We start from the raw sequence: 15915 nt of genomic DNA, 5'->3' as shown, positions 1-15915 counted from the left end.
ATTACATTTGCCACAATAAACTCTGGTTATTTTCTACCCATGTTTGTTGTTATTATATTAATTCATGTGCCTAAGTCAATACTTTAAATTGTTATTGTCTAAATAAGGAAAACATATTAAATACATAGCTTGCAAGATTTAAATTGTAACTTTATTGGTACTATCTTGCATAGAGACTAATTATGTTGAGGGGTACTCTACTATCTAGCATGGAGGGGATGTTATATTGAAGTGTTAAATAAAAAATAATAATTAAAAATATAATATTGACACAATTAAAAAATAACAAAAATAAAAAGTCAGGTCAATTCAATTTATTATATTGCAATTTTGTTTTTATTAATAAAATTACCAACAAATTATTAGGAAAAAAAAACACAATATACATATCACATTAAGAAAAAATCAAATAATAATGATCTCAAAAGGCTCTCTCCTTATAATCTAATCCTATACATATAACATTAAAAATAAGGATATTATATAGAGAAATTTGAAATTTATATAAAATATCAATAGTATTATAAATGGTAAGCATAAATTTATCTAAATTTTGAATCTATTAATTGTAGAAAGGTATAAAATCTCTTAGAAGTGTAAATATTTTTTCAAATTTTGCATTTAAAAGAGATTTACATGTTCACAAGTTTGACCTTTCTTAACACTTGAGACTTGGTAAATCCAAAATTAAAACTGTTCTATACTAATCTTAATCAGCAATCCTATACATAATACTATAATTCCAGGAATATTCATGGATACTCTTTTCAAACCACTAAATCAGCCATTTGGTTTATACTCTGCTTCTAAAACCTCCAGTTTTGCAAAAAGCTTTTTGAGCTTAGTTATTCAAAGGATTCCATATATGTCCAACAAACAGAATTACTCCACTTTTGTCTTCCTTTATCATAAACATGAAGGGATGGTCAGCTATAAAGTCCACAGGAGGGTTGTAACATTGAGGAAAAACACCGACAGTAACAGCCGCAGCTTCAGTGCCCTTTTCATTAACCTCCACAAATGAACTGTGAAAAACATTTGAAATGTGCAGAGACTTGGCCACAGGTGAATCCACCATTTCTGTGAAGTCTGCCCCATTAGAAAAAGGCAACACCAAACCCAATTTTTCCAGAAATTCATGTGCCTCAGAAGAAAAGGAAATCTTAAAGCGAGGTAGATTAAAAGATCCTACCTCAACTTCATGTCCTCGGGATAGATGGTTCTCACAAAAATTAAGATCCATAGTTTTTTCAAGATCAGGAAGGCCATCTTTTTTATCAGGTAACAGGAAATACATGGAAAATGACCGCTTGTCATTTCCTTGGACATAGGGAAGACAGAGAATTTGGCAGTCCCCAACTCTCTTAATAAATTGTTTCTTTTTCGTAGTCATCATAGGCACTTGCACAGTTTCACCATTAAGCAAGTTAAAAGTTCCTCTCTTTGTTTCTGAGGAATCAAATTCCCGCTGCCATGTACCCTTAAAGTACAATGCATTTGCCAAGACCAACCTGGTGTATTGGTCCACAGAATCAGCTGGCAGTGGTTCCTGTATTTTCCCCTTTGTTTCATCTGCAGCCCATTTATTGATCTCCATTCTGACTTCATTCCACTGGATGAAAAAAATGACAAAAGAAATCAAAACATTCCTTTGTTGCTTTCAAAATGCATTCAAACGTTTTTATGAGCTATGAAAAGACAAATTATACAAGAATTTGCATCAATTCCCTTCCACAAGTACAAGACTAAAGCATAATCTTTTAGAAAACAAAGAACAGTAGCAAACTGAGGTAAAGGTATGGTTAAAGCTGCAATTCATTTTAAATGTGAATAGGGGTTCTATCATGCATGCTTCTAGTATGATTACAAGCAATTCATAACTCTCACCAATCAGCCATTAGAAGTTATTGAAGTTCAGCAGGAAGTTCAACTTGAGCTAGATAAGATCTTCAGCAGGAAGAAGAAAACTGTTGATAAAATTCCTGAATAAAATATTATGGATTAGGTGGTGTCAATGTATCCAAACATCCCACTCTATTTGAGTTCAGTGCAATTAGGCTGTTGGTTCTACATAACAGTTTAACAGTTATGAATATGCTAAAGTACATTGGCCTTACAGATGTTGTTCTGTGGTTTGACACAGATCTGAAACAATTAATCCATTTATATGGAACTGCAAGGCTGTTAAAGATTTTCAGGCATAGATTGCTGTTAAGTAAAGCACCTTGTTCGTTGCCCCTTTTCAGTGGAGAGTCTTATCTGGAACAAATGGCTGATTCCACAAGCAAACACCGGCCTCTACGATGTGATGAGACGAAGAAGCACAGTTTCCTTAGGGAGAAGACAGTGTCAACCAACCTGACTAATTCACTTTATTGGGGAAGAATAATAACTTTTAGATTGGTTAAGTATCCATTGCATAAAAACTTCGTTATGAGACGTCATGAGGTGAATTCTCCTCTATACTTATTAATTAAGCTTCAAAATAGCCAACAAAACTGATATCTTCAAGTCAATCTTTAAAATCCATAAACAACATCAAGGAAAAAAATGACTTCTGGATCAGAGCTAGTTGTGAAAATCCAATCCAGATTTGCAGATTTGCATTTTAGGAAAATGCCCATTCTCTTGAGATCGAAGGCAGAGCAGATCCTAACTAGCCTCGTCTAACGAGCGAAGAAAACTTGTGTGGCTGCCTTTTGGCCTATTTACTGTTTAGAATTAAAATATAAAATGCATTCCCTTCCTCTGCCTCAACCCTACCCCGACCTCACCGACACCAAAGAAAAAAAAAAAAAAAGGCTGTAGTCTAACTTTTGCCTTAAAAGTTATGGAAATTTTGGCTATCGGATGGTAAATTTAAGTAAAAGGTATCAAACTTCATAATTTTAGGTGCCTTAAAATTTTTTGATGGTGCTGGATTTATTTCCACCATCAAAAACATGATTCAAACCCTACTTTTACAAGATTTTTTGAAATTTTTTTATCCCAACCATTTATGGGGCAATTCCCCACCTCGGTAGACGACTCCAAAAAAACTAAAAATTCATTGTGCCTTACAGAGAGTACAAGAATAACCAATAGGTTGAAAAGGCTGAAAGAATAGGCCCACTAAAAACAAGGTTGAATACTACACATGATTTTGATGGTGATTTTGAAGTGATGACACTCTGAGCTCAAAGGTAACTCCATGATTAATAGGCACCAACATAATCTCCCGGGCTTGGGATGCCTGTAAACCTCACCCCCACTCGACTCACTTCTTTAACCGAACGTAAGGACTCTGCCCCTTTTTCCTCCCTAAATTCTAAGCAGAGGAGACAAAGTTCAAGTTGAATAGAAGCAAAAATAGATAGAATGGAGAATAGCATATATCGCGTACCTTATTCAGAAAATCCACCATTCGAGCTTCAGCGTTGTAATGCTTCTTCACAATATCCCCAAAACTGGGCTTCAACGGCATGGATTTATCCACCCATACTCCGTTAATAAACGATAAGTGAGGCCCTCTCCTAGGATTTCCATCGGCCAGAACTACATAAGCGAGCTGAGAAGCGAATTCATAGAATTGAGGAACCTCCTTCAATTTCAGACAAGTGCGAAACTGGTCGAGTGTTGGGCCTTTTGTGTTAGAAATTAAATGGAAGTTTCTAAATCTTAATGTGACCCAACTAATTAAGTCATTCTATAATTAAAAGCATTAAAGCATTAAAGCATTAAAGGATTAAAGCATTAAAGCGTTGAATTGGTATATGATGGACGTACCAGACTTAAAGTTAAATATATAAAGGATTGGTTCCTCTCTCTCCCACACAAGAGTTGCATTCTTGATGGAGAGAAACCGAATTCTGAAGAAGAGGAACAGTCAGGAGTCAGATCAAAGTAGATGGCAGCCATTACATCTTCCGCTGTTGATCAAGGTATGTCATCTCATATAAAGTTCTGTTTGTGAAATATTCGGTATTGATGATCTTTGCGCTGTAAGTTAAGACTTTTACATTTGGTATCAGAGCCAATCAATAACTGAATATTTCCTATGATTGCCCTTGCGAATGAATATAATGGAAATTTGATAAGTCAAGATTTTGAAGCTGTGCATGTCGATGCCGAAGGGGATTCTGGACCTCTGTGTTTTTCTTTAATTTTACTTTCGGCAGAAGCGTGCAAACCGAAATATTACTGTAATATTACTGTGCTTTACTCATGTGATTGAGACAAAAATCCCATCAACAAAATTACATGATCGCATTGCATGATCGCATTACAATAATGGGCTAGGGTCTTATAGCCTGTAACTCGCTGCTATGATCGGATCACAGTGCTTGCGTAATTACTCTATGGTGACTGTATTGGCTCGTTCATTCTAATGATTCAAGTCTATAATGTGTCACTCGCACCTCTGACTGAGATCCAATAAATCTCAACGACTCGTTCTTGACCTAAAAGCTAAGGATCGATTCTTGGATGAATGAATAAATCCGCTTTAAGATCACATTTATTATATTCTGGTCTGGTAGTCGAGATTTTAGCTCAGTATTACATGTTTGGTTTGTGCATTGGTCCGAGGTTATACCCTAGGGTTGCACTGTTTTGTTTTGTTCAGTGTAAGGGTTATTGTGGAACCTCCTAAGCCACGGTGTGAACGTGGGTGCCTAGTAAGTATGTGTTTGAGCCCCGAGCTTCATAAGCTCCAGATGATCTATTAGTTTGTATTAACAGTGAAACCCATTCTCATAAAATACTCCCGTATGCATCGCTGTGTGTAAGAGCAGTCAGAAGGTAACATGACTGCATATACGGACTTATTTCATTTTCACTTACAACTAATAATCAAGCTGTTTGGTCTTGTATCGCCTGAAAACTGGCGTTTGATAAATATTTTTATAAAGTGGTTTACAGATCAGAAAGGCATTTTGTGAAGGATTGAATGAAACAGAGTATCCCATCGAAGGGTGAAGGGGACATAGTTTCACTCGCAAGATATTTCCTTTAGATGCTCCTATGCCATCTTTCAATAAGTTGTGCCTTATGTTACTGGATGCACATCTGGCTTGCTTTTGTAGTCATTTTTGGAACATTAATGAGATTTATGATTTTGTTAATCACCAAAGTGGTCAAAATCAGAATGTTGTTTTGCATAAGGTATGTGTTATAAATTATTTATGCACATGAGATTTATGATTTTGTTAATCACCAAAGTGGTCAAAATCAGAATAATCATTTAGTGCATAAGTGACATAATGATTATTGATAGAAATTGCCAGTTATCATAATACCAATTAAGAACTGGCGTCACTAATGATAGAACCTGAGAACTTACCCAAAGGAAAGTCTTGTTCTACAACTAGTTGACATGATGAGGTTTGATAGATATTTTGATTAAATAAATATTGATCATCCAAAGATGTCAGTTCTATTTAATTGAATATATTTATTACCTACTTATGTTTTGGTATTTAATTATGTTAAGTATAAGATAGTATCTACCCAAAGGAGTGCTATATTATACTATTATGTCTATATCTGAATCGCGTTAGTTATGAGCTTATAGTTATTTCATTTTTGATTTCAAGGTGATTTATCTTTCGTATGTTTTGAATCAAATTTAGTTGAAGTTCCTATTAATACATGGTGGCTTGATACTGGTGCTACAACTCATGTTTCCAACAATATGCAGGGATTTCTTACGATCCGAACCATAAATCCAAATGAAGATCGTTTTCTTTTTATGGGAAACGGAATGAAATCTTCAATTGAAGGCATTGGGACTTATCGTCTAATTCTAGAAAGTGGATATGTATTAGACTTATACAGTACCCTTTATGTACCTTCATTATCTAGAAACCTTATTTCCGCAAGTAAATTGGATATTTCTGGTTTTAGATGTATGATTGGATCTGGTTGTTTTGATTTATATAAGAATACTGATAATGTTGGTTCTGGTATTCTAATTGATGGTTTATATAAATTGAAACTGAATGACACTTATGCGAATTCCTTGTTGAATGTAGTAAATAATGTTGGATGTAAACGTAGCAGGTTGAATGAAAATTCTGCTTTCTTGTGGCATAAACGACTAGGTCATATATCCAAAGAAAGAATGATGAAATTAGTAAGTAATGAAATTTTGTCAAATTTGGACTTTAGTGATCTAGAATTATGTGTGGATTGTATTAAAGGTAAACAAACCAAACATAATAAGAAAGGAGCCACTAGAAGCAGCCAGCTTCTTGAAATAATACACACTGATATTTGCGGACCTATGGACACTCCAGCCTTTAATGGAGAAAAGTATTTCATCACTTTCATTGACGATTTTTCCCGTTATGGTTATGTCTATTTGCTTCATGAAAAATCTCAATCTGTGAATGTCCTTGAGACATTTGTAAAGGAAGTTGAGAGGCAATTAGATAAAAAGGTGAAAATCATAAGGTCTGATAGAGGTGGTGAATATTATGGTAAATATGATGAGTCAGGCCAGTGTCCAGGTCCATTTGCAAAATTCCTCGAAAGTCATGGCATATGTGCGCAATACACAATGCCAGGTACACCACAGCAAAATGGTGTAGCAGAAAGGCGCAATAGGACGTTAATAGATATGATTAGGAGTATGATGTCAGATTCTACACTACCTAAGAATTTGTGGTCGTATGCTCTCAAAACCGCTAATTATTTGTTGAATAGGGTTCCTAGTAAAGCTGTTCAAAAGACTCCTTTTGAGTTATGGACTAACAGGAAACCTAGCTTAAGACACCTGCATGTTTGGGGTTGTCCAGCGGAAGCGAGAATTTATAATCCACATGAAAAGAAATTAGATTCTCGAACGATCAGTGGGTATTTTTTAGGTTACCCTGAGAAATCTAAAGGGTATGTGTTTTACTATCCTAATCATAGTCCAAGAATTGTAGAAACTGGTAATGCAAGATTCATTGAGAATGGTGAAGTCAGTGGGAGTACTAGAAGAGAAATAGTAGAAATAAAGGAAACAAGGGTAAATGTTACATTTCCTAGAATAATTCCTCCATCTACTATTACTCCAGATGTTGTTCCAGCTGTTGTATAACAACATGATGATAATGAACAACATATAAATGAAGAAGTACTTCCTGAAGGAAATGACTTACATAATGCTGATATGCATGAACCACAACAAGTAGCATTAAGAAGACCTCAAAGAAATCGTAGGTCATCTATTTCTAATGATTATGTGGTTTATATGCAAAAATCAGATTATGATATTGGAATCAATAAGGATCCAGTTTCGTTTTCACATGCTGTAGAAAGTAAAGAGTCAAAGGAATGGATTAATGCCATGAAAGAAGAACTGAAATCCATGCAACAGAATGAAGTTTGGGATCTCGTTGAGTTACCACATGGCTGTAAAAGAGTCGGATGCAAATGGGTTTTTAAAACCAAACACGACTCTAGTGGTAATATCAAACGGTATAAAGCTAGACTTGTTGCTAAGGGTTACACTCAGAAAGATGGTGTTGATTACAAGGAGACATTTTCTACTGTTTCGAAAAAGGACTCACTAAGAATAATAATGACATTAGTAGCTCATTATGATTTGGAGTTGCATCAAATGGATGTGAAAACAACTTTTCTGAATGGAGATCTTGATGAGGATGTTTATATGGATCAACCTGAGGGTTTTTCTGTAGAAAGTAAAGAACAATTGGTGTGTAAACTTAAGAAGTCAATATATGGGCTTAAACAAGCATCCCGGCAGTGGTATATTAAGTTCAATACCATTATTACATCTTTTGGTTTTAAGGAAAATACGGTTGATCACTGTATATACCGAAAGATCAGTGGGAGCAAGTTTATTTATCTGGTCCTTTATGTTGATGACGTCTTGCTTGCTGCAAATAATTTAAGTATATTGCATGAGACTAAGGAATTTCTCTCAACGAAAGATTACATGCTCATCCAATGAATCAGAAGTGATTGGATATAGCGATTCAGATTTTGCTGGATGCATCGATACTAGAAAATCGACTTTTGGTTACCTGTTTATGTTTGCTCAAGGTGCCATATCATGGAAAAGTGCGAAACAGACTATCGTTGCTTCATCCACTATGGAGGCAGAATTTGTGGCATATTTTGAAGCCACAATTCATGCATTATGGTTGCGGAACTTTATTTCAGGACTTGCGGTTGTCGACACCATTAGCAAGCCGCTGAAAATTTATTGTGATAACTCTGCAACAGTGTTTTTCTCAAAGAACGACAAGTACTCTAAAGGTGCCAAACATATGGAACTGAAGTATCTTGTTGTGAAAGATGAGGTTCAGAAACAAAGAATGTCAATCATGCACATCAGGACAGAACTTATGATTACAGACCCTTTGACGAAAGGGTTACAACCAAGACAATTTAAGGAACATGTTCAAAGAATGGGTCTTGGTTGTATTAATGATAATTGATGTGTGACATTTTGAGCTCTTTTATGTGTTTCTGATATACAATCATGTGTTTCTTGTTTTAATGTAGTAATACGTATTTTATGTAATTTTAAACAAGAAAGAGTCTTATAAAGATATTATGTTTAATCATTATGATATAAGACATTATGTGGACCATTATGCTGTTTTATATAAATTATGAGTATGAATTGATGGATTGTTGGTATTGTAGTATATGGAAGGGAATGCATTGAATTAATAGTGCACAACCGCCATAACTCTCAGCAATTTATCATAGTATGATGTTCAACACTTAATATTATGAATAGTCGGGTCAAGTGGGAGAATGTTAGAAATTAAATGGAAGTTTCTAAATCTTAATGTGACCCAACTAATTAAGTCATTCTATAATTAAAAGCATTAAAGCATTAAAGCATTAAAGCATTAAAGGATTAAAGCATTAAAGCGTTGAATTGGTATATGATGGACGTACCAGACTTAAAGTTCAATATATAAAGGATTGGGTCCTCTCTCTCCCACACAAGAGTTGCATTCTTCTCCATCAAGAAGTACATAAAGAAAGTGAGGGCAAGAGGAGAGAAACCGAATTCTAAAGAAGAGGAATAGTCAGGAGTCAGATCAAAGTAGATGGCAGCCATTACATCTTCCGCTGTTGATCAAGGTATGTCATCTCATATAAAGTTCTGTTTGTGAAATATTCGGTATTGATGATCTTTGGGCTGTAAGTTAAGACTTTTACATTTTGAACCGGTTGCAGCCATGCTCATTGTCACACTTATGCTCAATGGAGAGAAAACAACATTCTGCTCCATACTTGCTTCCAATACTAGTTTCGAGAATTCGAGTGCGAATTCTGTTTGTCCATGAATTGAAGTCTGGATATCCATTTCTCCTCTGCTCAAATTATGGAGAGCGAGATCATATATTGAAGCCTGGATATCCATTTCTCCTCTCATCAAACTATGGAGAACGAGACCAACGATCAAAAAACAGAGAGCAAGACCATACATTGAAGCCTGGATACCCATTTCTCCTCACATTATGGAGAGCGAGATCATATATTGAAGCCTGGATATCCATTTCTCCTCTCATCAAACTATGGAGAACGAGACCAACGATCAAAAAACAGAGAGCAAGACCATACATTGAAGCCTGGATACCCATTTCTCCTCACATTGAAGACCTCAAACAAAATTGTAAAATTCTATGAGGGGTACCAAAGCATGCAACGCATAATAGTCAAGTGATATGCTCGACTTCACTGTCCCAGTCTGTCATTCAATTATTCATTTCAATGGTGCAGATGCATGATTATCTATCATAATTTTTTAAAAACGATGGTCTTTGACTCATGACTCATTTCGCTACTGTGAGTTCTGTTCTTCGTCAAACTCCCCACATATATATTATATAGGCTTAGCTTAACGAAATGGATTTTTATAAGTTATTTAATTTTTAATATAAAATTAATGTGTTGAATTTTAAAAATATTATTAATGATAAAGAATTTTATTGTGCATTTTGAAATATATATATAAACTTCAGATTTATTAAGCATTGAGAGGGATCAAATCTCTTAAGTTCTTCTCAAGTTTTACACTAAAAAAAGAGGTTTTCACCCTGAGAGGTTTGATCCCTCTAGATGCTTGAAAGATTTTGAATTAAGATGGATCTACAAAGGTATATATGTATTTAAAGAATTACATAGAATCACAATGTCCACAAAAGAATGAAAGGTTATGACAATTCCTACAACCCATTACATAGTGGAACCAATGCACTATGTAAAGGGTGCATACCAATGTATAATTAAATAAGGTAGGTCAAAAGAAGTGTGATCACGAGTACATTTTGTTTTGAATATCTAGGTTTGAATTTTAATCATTTTGGTATGATATTTAAATCTGAGCATCTATATGTTAGATTATATGCTTATGTGTAATTTTGGTAATGATTGTTAAATTTGGTTTAAAAAATAATTATTTTATGCTTATTAAGATAATGGTTATACACTTCAAATTGATTGGGTAAGGAGGAAGGTGGGAGAAGATGAAGGTGGTACCTTACTATTACGTCAAGCATAAGATGAGGTAGATGTAGATGCCACCTTCTTTCATGTGAAGAGACATGGTCTTAATTGCATTCATTATGAGTATAAATTCTCACTCTAGTGATTACTTTCTCGTATCCATCTAGCAACTCAACTACCTAGGAATTGATTATGAGAAGATTCTTTGTTTCTTAATGATCATGGTCAGTACAACAAGTGATGGCATGGTTCAATGATGTACTACTTTGGTGAGCTTTTTTATCCTCTTGCTTTGGCTAAGTGGCTTCTAGGAAGTGTATCATTTTGGTCTTCGAAGGAAATTCTCCAACATTCATATTCCAGCCAACATTTTCCTAAGGAAGGACTAGACACTCTTAGTCTGGCTCCTCTTACCCTATGTTTATTTTAGTTCTATTCCTCGTCCTCTTGGTTTCTCCCTAAGAGTCTGGTATTAGGTAAAGTTTATTAGTGTTACCTGCTTTTGGTGTCTCAATGCACTCATTTTTTGTTTACTAATCTATAAACAATGTCTCCCTCCTTTGGCTTAGGGGATTCCCTATGTTCCTGGGATACAACAAAGCTCTGTTTCACTAAACAACATCAGTTTCAGGTATGTTATGTCTTCCTTTGGGCTATTCTTCAATTGATGTCATGTGATGTGGTGTTCCTCTTCTCCTTCATGGAAGTTTTAGATAATTCTCGGTGTTATCCCTTCTCTCACTTGCTTCTAACACTACCATTTTTGGGGTGTCATTAGCTCTAGCTCTTAGGTGGATATTGGGTCTGCTCTGCTCATGATAGCTTTTGTACCTCTCTTATAGGTTGATTGTTAGCAAGGGGTGATTGACTAAGGCTCGATTCAACTCATATTTTCACAAGATACCTAAGTAACATGCTCGCTCACATAGAGGTGTTGGAGACAAAGGTGCACATGGAGGATCAAGAGCTAGGGTTAGAACATAATCCTTTCCCTGACTCTATCACATGCAAATGCCACTTGAGATTCAACAAGAAATTATAGAAGTCGAGGAGGATATTATTAATGAGTGAGATTGTCAGTTGAACAATGAGTTATTTTCCATTGTTGTTGTGTGTTGGATATTGGGCACAGAAGGGGTACACATAATTAGTACCTTCATGCAACCAACCTACACTAGCCATTAAAATCACTTATGGGTAAATTCCTCCTTGAGAGGAAGTATGCAAAAGATGAGATTCTGATAATGATGGATGAGCACTAACTTCAATTTTGAGAAATAGATAAGTTCTTGTCAATGATCAAGGCCATCATTCCACATGGCAAGGGGTCATCCCCTCCTAATAGTCATGTGAATCCTAAACTTATTGAGGTTTCCACCTCCTCTTAAATTTCCAAATGTTTACTATATTTTTGTTTAGTGGTTGTTGTTATTGTGGTTATAAAATTCAATTTTTGTGGTCTATATATATGTGTGTGTGTGTGTGTGTATTCATGGCTAGTAGTCACTATAAACTCTTTGGTTAATATGCCTTGGCCATATCATCTTTTTAAGGACATATGTTATCTTCCTAATGATGTTAGCATATTATTGTTTTTTTGGACAAAATTCCTACTATTTTTTCTTTGGTCTAATTTCCCCATTGGCAGGACAAGGAAAATAGTAAGCTAGTTTCTATTGTAACTCTCTCTCATTAATGGAAGGCTAGTTCCTATTTGATTGTTTGCACTAGATACATTGATTTTAGTGTAGATGTTGATTTCTGATTTGATGCAACAAGATGTATGGTGTACATTAATTTCAAAGTAATTAGATTAATAGTGTGCATTGGTTTCAGTGTAATCACATCTCTACCTCCTCCATCTATATCTCTATCTCCCATTGTCTCTCCTTCTCTATCTCTTTATCTCAGCTCCTAAACATACACACACTCTCTCTATATCTATATATCTCTCTCTCCCTCCCTTCCTTCCTTTCCCCTCCTTCTCTCTCTCTTCCCCTTCTCTCTCTCTTTAACATTTCTCTCTCCATATATATATCTCTTCCTCCCTCCCTGTCTTTTCCTCTCCCTTCTTCCCTCTCCCCGCCCCATCTATATATCTATCTCCCCTTGTATCTCCTTCTCAGACCCAAAACACACACACACTCTCTCAATGTAAGCACATAAAAATTATTCAACCATAAATACAATACTTGAATTTTCTTCATAAATAAAATGTTTGCTTACCCCAAATATTTTCTTCTTGAAACTATGAACTATTTATAATTCGGTACATTCTTATTATTCCCATTTTCCATCATTCAACATTGTTAATTACTTTGCATTCAAACGCGGTAATAGAAAATAACTACCATTGAAAATTATTTGGGGTTTAACACTCCATAAGTCACAATGATTGAATTTCGAGAAAACTACTATTAATATTGGAGAGCAACAAAGACAAGGTATGTTGTTTACTACAGTAGCTCGAGTTAAATATTTGAATGGTCTATGATTCCAACTACTCTTTTCATATGATCGATATGAGAAAATGGAAAAACTAATAGGTGTGACAATAGGAACAGTAGAAGAAAATAGTTTCAAATTGATTGCATTGTTTGTAATTGACTATATTCTTAGAATTCACATTTTCTATCTATCAAATTTGTTACATTGACACTTTGCACTCAAAATTTGTATTTCATCATTTTTCATCATTCAAGTTACTAACAATGTCTCTCATCTCAACAAACTGAGGTAACTAAGAAAATTTTAAATTAAATTGACCAAATTAATCTTAGACATATTTAGCATATTTAAAATGATCAAAATAATTAGATGTTCAACAAATTTTGTATGAAACAATGGAAAAACTAATAGGTGTGACAATAGGAACAGTAGAAGAAAATAGTTTCAGATTGATTGCATTGTTTGTAATTGACTATATTCTTAGAATTCACATTTTCTATCTATCAAATTTTTTACATTGACACTTTGCACTCAAAATTTGTATTTCATCATTTTTCATCATTCAAGTTACTAACAATTTCTCTCATCTCAACAAACCAAGGTAACTAAGAAAATTTTAAATTAAATTGACCAAATTAATCTTAGACATATTTAGCATATTTAAAATGATCAAAATAATTAGATGTTCAACAAATTTTGTATGACCGCACACGACTGAAACCAACCTAGATCCATCTTAATACCAGATCTATCAAGCATCGAGAGGGATCAAATCTCTCGAGGTGTAAACCTTTCCTCAAGTTTTGCACTCAAAAATAGGTTTGCACCTCGAGAGATTTGATCCCTCTCAGCACTTGATAGATCCAGTGTTAAGATGGATCTAGGCTGGTGGAAGGCTTTAACTTTAAAGAAAAAAAAATCGAGAATGGTTAAAATAATATATAAATGTTAAGAAATAAATATTAATAATTATTGTAAAAAAAATTATTATCTTTTTAATATACATTTAATATTTATTAAAATAATATAGAAATGGTTTAAAAATGTAAAATAATTAAATTATCTTTAATACTAATACTCGTGAAGAAAAATAAATATTTTATCAATTTAATTTTAATTTTCACTTTATAACATATATATTTTTTAAGTTGATAAAATTGAATAAAAGTAATAAATTTAATTTTCACTTTATTATTTCAGTGTAAATAATAACAAGACGGTTGCGTGACAGCTAGTCCCTGTTCTGAGCCAGAGGAACATGGCTAAGAGGAAAGGGAACTGGAGTTGAAAATAGCAGAAGTGCTCAGACTGGTGAAATCTAAGATCTGCCAAGAATGCCTTGGCAGACACCATCATAAAATCTTACATCTTACAACCCCATAACCATGCTCAGAAAATCTTACATCCTGCAACCCCATAACCATGCTCTGCTTGCTGAGTTGTTGCAAATAGCGGTAGTTGAGATGGCCAAACTGCTGATGCCACAATCTGCTCACCTCATCTAAATGAGTGAGTAAAACAGCAGACAGACTCTTGGGAACAAAGTTTGCAGCAAGTTCGCTCGATCAGCTGATAGGTTCACCGTGGACTTCAAGTGGTTTTCATTGTTTCACAATGGAGGCCTTACAAAGCCATTAATTGAAACAAGAAATCCAGAGAAATTCCTCAAACGGCATTTTGCAGCGAAGTTGCAGAGACATCGACTCCATGGCGACGGTAGCTCATTTAAATCCATAGTAGACTGAACGCCAAAGGCTGCCTTGGAAACTGTGAATTGGGCTGCAACTGCGTTTCAAAATGTTCACCCCTGAAATCATAGCAAAAAATGCTTTGTCTCAAAAATGTGTATAGCCTCGATAGTTTGAGTTTTCTGCTCATCCCAGATAATGATAATAATAAAGTGTTTATTTCAAACCATAGTTACCAAGTTTGAATTCGAATTCGGATTCGAATACGATACGATACTGTAAAAATTCGGAAAAAAAAAATTCAATTCGGAGAAAATTTGTCACTATACATCTTTTATATATATATATATATAACTTAAATACTTTTCTTTCATTTTCTTTCCATTTATTTTGAAATTTAAATAAATTTAATCAATATAATATACAAAACTAAAAAATATATCCATATTTAGTTTCTGATTTTATTTTAAAATCCTTTTTATAGTTAAGATATTTAAAAATTAAATATTTAAAACTTATTTTTTTTAAATTCCTTTTAACAAAAATATATATCGAAAAATCAATTCTTAACATAAATATATATAAAAAAATCAATTAGTTTTTAGTCAACTTCAAAATTCTCTTTTCTACTTATCTCAGTGTTTTAAATTAAAGGAAACATTAAAATTTTGAAATCTGAAAATTTCAGGTTGCCATTAGTTTCAATTTTACCTCTTATCTTGTTTCCATTGACATATATTTTGTCTAAATTTTAAAATCTTGGTAAATTTCCGTGGCCATTAGTTTCCATTTTATCTGCTATCCTGCCTTTATTGGCACCTGTTTCCATTTTACATTAGTTTCTATTTTACTGCTCTCTTGCCTCCATTAACATCTATTTTCAGTTTAAATATAATTACATTTACCATTGGAGACACTTCAGATTTTTTTGTTTATCTAATTAGAAAAATTAGGCTTGCATTTTATATAACCAGCAAGTAATAATAAGTAATACTAATCTGCAAAAAATACTCCAAGATATAATAGGAATAGTCTGATTAGAAATGCACGGTCTCACATTATGCAGGGATTCAATAGTAAGTGATAATAATATGCAAAAACAATAGTCAAGAAATAATAGGATGAGTCTGAGTAGGAATGCACAAGCGAATATGAACTGGATCGAATTTTTATTGAACTATTCGAAATACGAATCGAACTCATTTCCACCGATTCAGACGTATTTGGTCACTATGTTTCAAACTATATTCTATGTTAAGAGAGTATGTTTCTAAGTTTTTTTTTTTGTTTAAGCAAAAAAAGCTATTTAGACCTTATGTTT

The 15915-nt window shown here is 34.0% G+C and overlaps 1 protein-coding gene across 1 annotated transcript; it reads right to left on the bottom strand.

Moving 5' to 3' along the window:
- Nucleotides 1–644: 644 nt before the first annotated feature.
- LOC149182111 (serpin-ZXA-like) lies at nt 645–9341 on the bottom strand. The gene is made up of 3 exons (XM_089416763.1): nt 9169–9341; nt 3383–3621; nt 645–1612 (listed from the first exon to the last, which is right to left on the bottom strand). The coding sequence occupies exons 1-3, from the start codon at nt 9314–9316 to the stop codon at nt 842–844; spliced, it is 1158 nt and encodes a 385-aa protein (XP_089272889.1). The 5' UTR covers nt 9317–9341; the 3' UTR covers nt 645–841.
- Nucleotides 9342–15915: the final 6574 nt, after the last annotated feature.

The sequence above is a fragment of the Pinus tabuliformis genome, chromosome 3_2 (genome assembly GCF_031772625.1).
Source record: "Pinus tabuliformis cultivar Carrire ecotype Pingquan chromosome 3_2, CPIR1, whole genome shotgun sequence".
NCBI lineage: Eukaryota > Viridiplantae > Streptophyta > Pinopsida > Pinales > Pinaceae > Pinus > Pinus tabuliformis.
Note: the sequence above shows the minus strand (reverse complement) of the source record. Positions and strands in the feature narration are given on the sequence as shown.

What these genes read in the sequence shown, in the direction of transcription:
- LOC149182111 (XM_089416763.1), bottom strand. Translation starts at nt 9,316, where the DNA reads ATGGATATCCAGACTTCAATTCATGGACAAACAGAATTCGCACTCGAA. An exon ending in GGCTGCAACCGGTTCAAAAT is followed by an intron (nt 3,622 to 9,168) that starts GTAAAAGTCTTA and finishes CTAACACAAAAG; the next exon opens with GCCCAACACTCGACCAGTTT. An exon ending in TGGTGGATTTTCTGAATAAG is followed by an intron (nt 1,613 to 3,382) that starts GTACGCGATATA and finishes TTTTTCATCCAG; the next exon opens with TGGAATGAAGTCAGAATGGA.